The 4425-nt window shown below is 45.2% G+C and overlaps 1 protein-coding gene across 2 annotated transcripts; it reads left to right on the top strand.

The window, feature by feature from the left end:
- The first annotated feature begins 378 nt into the window (after positions 1-378).
- Positions 379-3122, top strand: LOC147458382 (heptahelical transmembrane protein 1-like). Of its 2 annotated transcripts, XM_086513034.1 has the most exons (5): positions 379-906; positions 995-1366; positions 1756-1836; positions 1983-2028; positions 2117-3122. In XM_086513034.1, the coding sequence occupies exons 2-5, from the start codon at positions 1098-1100 to the stop codon at positions 2768-2770; spliced, it is 1050 nt and encodes a 349-aa protein (XP_086369160.1). In that variant the 5' UTR covers positions 379-906; positions 995-1097; the 3' UTR covers positions 2771-3122. The 2 variants fall into 2 exon arrangements, with proteins under 2 accessions (XP_086369160.1, XP_086369159.1); XM_086513033.1 differs by having other exon boundaries at positions 379-1366.
- The last annotated feature ends 1303 nt before the right edge of the window (positions 3123-4425 follow it).

Below are 4425 nucleotides of genomic sequence, written 5' to 3'. Positions count from 1 at the left end.
AAGGTAGCGAGTTCAAAGCCCACAACTCAACAATTGTAGCATGTGACCTCTTGGGCTTGTGATCCTTGCCAGAAAAGTTACTTGGGGGCCGGGGCCTCTTGGGCTGTTATTTTCTAGCAAGAGCCATATTTCACCTTTTTCAATCTGTCTCTACCTTCTCCAACAAATCAAAACACACTCTCCGTCTCTCTTTAGCCTAGCTCTCTCTGTTTCTCTTTCATTACCAGCGCTCTTTAGGTGGATTTGTCCTCTCTGTCTTTTCGCTCACTTTCTCACCCACCAAAGCTAACAGGCGGAATTTGGGTTTCCTCCCGCAATGAATTACCTACGCGCTCTCTCTCTCTATCTCTCTAACTCGCTCTCTCAAAAACACACACACAAACAATTAACAGAGGAGAACGCAGTGACGCATATACAAGTCCCTCCTCTAGATTGCCTGCACACGTTTGCCTCCTTAAATGAGCACAACCTCCTCATAGGGGAGTCGGGACGACCAGGGTCCTCTCTGTGTGTGTGCGAAGAGAGAGAGAGAGAGAGAGAGAGAGAGTGAGTGAGTGGGTGTGAAGTCTGTGTGCGTTTGAGTGCACATCTCCATGACCTTGATCGCTTTCTATAAATGAAGCCCAGTAACCCACGTTGAAATTTCATCTGTGAACTCTCTCAACGCTTGTACGCGGGCTCTCTCGCTCTCCGTCGAGCCGTTCCTTTGTCATTCATCGTCCTCGTGCATTTGGAGTGGGCGGAGTACAGGCACGGTTTGCATTGTGCAGGTTTTCCGTTTGAATTGCACCTCTCTCTCTCTCTCTCTCTCTCTCTCTCTCTCTCTGTGGTAGGCCTCCCTCTTCAACCTCCAAGCTTGGCTACTTGGCAAAGGCAGCGCTTGTCTGTACTTTCCTTACTAGGGAGGTAAAGCTCCATTTTTGTGTAAGTGGGCTGCGAGCTTCTTCATCAGAGGAAATCTCTGTATTCACTTCACAGGTGGATTGATCTGCAGTTAATCAGAATCAGTCGTCCATCGTGCATGCGGCATATTGGATATACGCCCAAATTCTGCAGAAGCTCTTCAAAAGCACAGCTCACATTTTTGCAGGCACGTAATGGCCGCGCGACAGAGAACTTTGAAGGCGTGTGGTGCTCCCCATGCAGAGGATGATGAGGTTTTGCTAAACCAGCTGGGAATGCAATCTCTGCGCAAAGTGAAGAAGAAGGTGAAGGAGCAGGCGTATCGCCTCCTGGATTACCATGCTTGCCCTGACTACCTCAAAGACAATGAGTTCATTCTCTCATATTACAGAGCAGAGTTCTCCCTCAGCCAGGCCCTCTCTAGTCTCTTCAGATGGCACAATGAGACTCTCAATGTATGGACGTAAGTGCGCGCTCCCCTGTCTAGACATGCATACATTCACACAATATGTGCGTGCATGCATGTCACTATGCATGAGAGATCTTCAGTAATTTGCTTGGGCAAGTGATGAAATGCGTATATAAATCCTTAATACTGCGTACAATTTGTGGACAATTTTTGCTGTGTGTGTGTGTGCACCCCTCAAAAACATGTGTAGTTCTCTTTCAGCTGACTATGAATGGTTAAGGTCTTCCAACTGAATGCTGTTGGCTTGCAATAAGCTATGAGAAGTGTTCTTATTAATCATCTTAATGATCTCCTACCTATGTGTAGATTTATTCTGTTATGCTGATCTGAATTGTCGCAATCAATGGTCGAGGCTCGAGACTCACATTGCGTTTCTTTTGCAGGCACTTGTTGGGTTTCTTGTTCTTCCTTGTCTTGACGCTTTTCGCAGTCTATGAATTGGGGCACCTACCATCTTTTTCAAGGTTTGTAACTGAGTCGTATTAGTCTTTATCATGCGGCATGTGAAGGCTTCATTCAAACGCAGAATATACTGCTCCAATCTGCTTGCTACTGCATAGAAGTCTACATGCGGGTCTCTCATGATGTTCTCTATTTTGTGCTTACATAGATGTGCGCAAGGACTGGGCCTCAACATGTCGGAACATTGCCTCTTGGTATGCTAATTTTTTGAGCTGTCGTATGTTTATGTTGCCATATTTTGGTCTTTGGCACTCCACTTAATGAAGACCATTGTGTGTCCAGGAAACAATTAAAAGAGATGTGGGCAAGATGATGAGACCGTCGATGGATAGGGCCACAAGGTGGCCCTTCTTTGTCTTCATGGGAGGATCCATGTTTTGCTTGCTTGCGAGCACGGTTTGCCATCTCTTCACATGCCATTCCCAATCGCTTGCCCTATTCCTGATGCGAGTTGACTATGCGGGCATCGCCACCATGATCGCAACATCTTTCTTTCCACCAATCTACTATGTTTTCCAATGTGAGCCTATATGGCAATGGATCTACCTGAGCACCATAACAACCATGGGGATCATAACTCTGGGAGTGTTGTTTGCGCCGGCTTTGCAAGAAGGCAAGTACCGAACATTTCGTGCATTGCTCTTTATGTCAATGGGGATATCAGGGTTTATCCCCGCGATACATGGGCTTATGATGCATTGGAATGAACCCTTGCTACCCATTACAGTCGGACTAGAGATTGGCATGGCAGGATGCTACTGTATTGGGACGGTGATTTACATGATACGAGTGCCCGAGAGGTGGAAGCCAGGCCATTTTGATCTTGGGGGTCATAGTCATAACCTCTTCCATATCCTGGTCATTGGTGGAGCATATTTCCACTACAGGGCTGCTCTTCTTTTCATGGAGTGGAGGGACTCCAAGGGTTGTAGTTGATCCTGAAATCATGCTATTGGTATCCTTTTTAAGTTATGGCGCTCGGAAAACTTCACTCGGCATCATCGAAATATTCTTTACCCACCATGTCCGTGGATATTCATAGATGTGTTCCCTCATGTACTCACATGTGTCTAATTCTTCAGTACACATGTATATACCCTTAGCACATATCTAATGATCCTTCACTGATGTATGGGGATCCTTACATATGTGTTCCTACATGTACTCACATGTGTTTTATATTCCATCTTATTATTTGTACTCGCCTGTGCGCTAGCGAAGATGTTGCAGGCATGGAAGTTTAAAGGCTTTTATCCATTTTCCTACAGGGAAGGTGTTTCTTTGCTTATATTATCGGTGTTTCCTTGCTTATATTATCAATCTAAGTGTGACTTTGTTAGTCCATGTTAGCTTCTTACATGATACACCTGATTGCGGGATTGCCACCACAATGGTATAGCACAACAGTATAAGACCCAAATCCCTTACGAAACGTCAATGCTCGGTAATTAGAGCCCCTTACAGAAGAAGATTTAGAAATTTTCTCATTTAGGAAAAGGGAGCCTTTTTCAATGTTTTTCATACAATGCATAACATCATGAGCTTCTGCTCGGGAGGCATTGCATACCTAGCTAGGTGCGATTGGGAGCAGGGGACCCCCGACCCCCCACCGCTCCCTCATAGAAACTCATGATGTTGAGGTAAGTCATAACGTGGGAATTATTGTGAGAATCTGTCCAAAACTTCTTGTGTTACTTAGCCATGAAGAAGTCTTCTTTCCTACAAGAAGCTCACCCCATCTCTCTCAATTCACCATTCCCTCACAGGAGTAGCTAGTCAATCTTGGTGAGGGCAATGGTGATGTAGCACCAAGAATTCATCCAAGAGAAGCAATCTCCCTTTAGCCCCACTCTCATGTTTTGAGGTGTTTGCATATGTGGGGATATGGTTAGGGTTGCATTCATAGTGACTATTATTCAAGATCGGTGAAATATTCCCCTTACAAAGTTTATCACCTCCCTTTTAAGCACCATGCAAAGGGTGCGAATGGTGCAAATAGTCATGGTGAAGAAGGCCTATGATGAAAACAATAAACAAGCTAAAGAGGAAGTAGAAATGCTGAACAACAAAAAAAAGTGAGGGGACGACTTCCGAAGCAGAACATGGGAGGTGGCTCGAAGCAAAAGCAACTCTAGTAGAACAACAATTGGATGGCATGAAAAGACTTTTTACTCCCCCGAGGGGGAAACCTGCTTCCATTCCCCGTTGACATGCCACGATACGGCATGGAGGCGCTTTTCCCCTTGTCGGCAAGTCCGCAAGATAACTTGTCTTTGACTCGTTTGCGTGCACGCGAAGCAAAGGCAGTTCCTTGCTGGCTTGCCGGCTCTAGCCCAAAAAATTAAAAAGTAAAAAGTAAAAAATAGGTAAGGAAGACAAGATTATTGAGAGAGATCTACCTCCAACCTGAGGTTGTCAATCAAGCACATTTCTTCAATGCACCAAAGTTTCAAAACGTTGGAGAACCATCGACACAATCACGGGTGATGAAGGGAGTCTAGTGCAAGACCTTGATGCTACGGCTAAGCTAATGCACAATTCTAAGTCAAACCAGAAGCTCAGTCAAAAGAAGTGGAAGAAGTGAGAACCAC

Source organism: Adiantum capillus-veneris, chromosome 5, assembly GCF_014529385.1.
Source record: "Adiantum capillus-veneris isolate H3 chromosome 5, ASM1452938v2, whole genome shotgun sequence".
In the NCBI taxonomy this organism is placed as follows: Eukaryota; Viridiplantae; Streptophyta; class Polypodiopsida; order Polypodiales; family Pteridaceae; genus Adiantum; species Adiantum capillus-veneris.
Note: the sequence above shows the minus strand (reverse complement) of the source record. Positions and strands in the feature narration are given on the sequence as shown.

Coding starts and splice junctions, on each gene's coding strand:
- LOC147458382 (XM_086513034.1), top strand. CDS start 1,098: ATGGCCGCGCGACAGAGAACTTTGAAGGCGTGTGGTGCTCCCCATGCA. Junction 1,367..1,755: donor GAGACTCTCAATGTATGGAC/GTAAGTGCGCGC, acceptor TTTCTTTTGCAG/GCACTTGTTGGGTTTCTTGT. Junction 1,837..1,982: donor CACCTACCATCTTTTTCAAG/GTTTGTAACTGA, acceptor GTGCTTACATAG/ATGTGCGCAAGGACTGGGCC.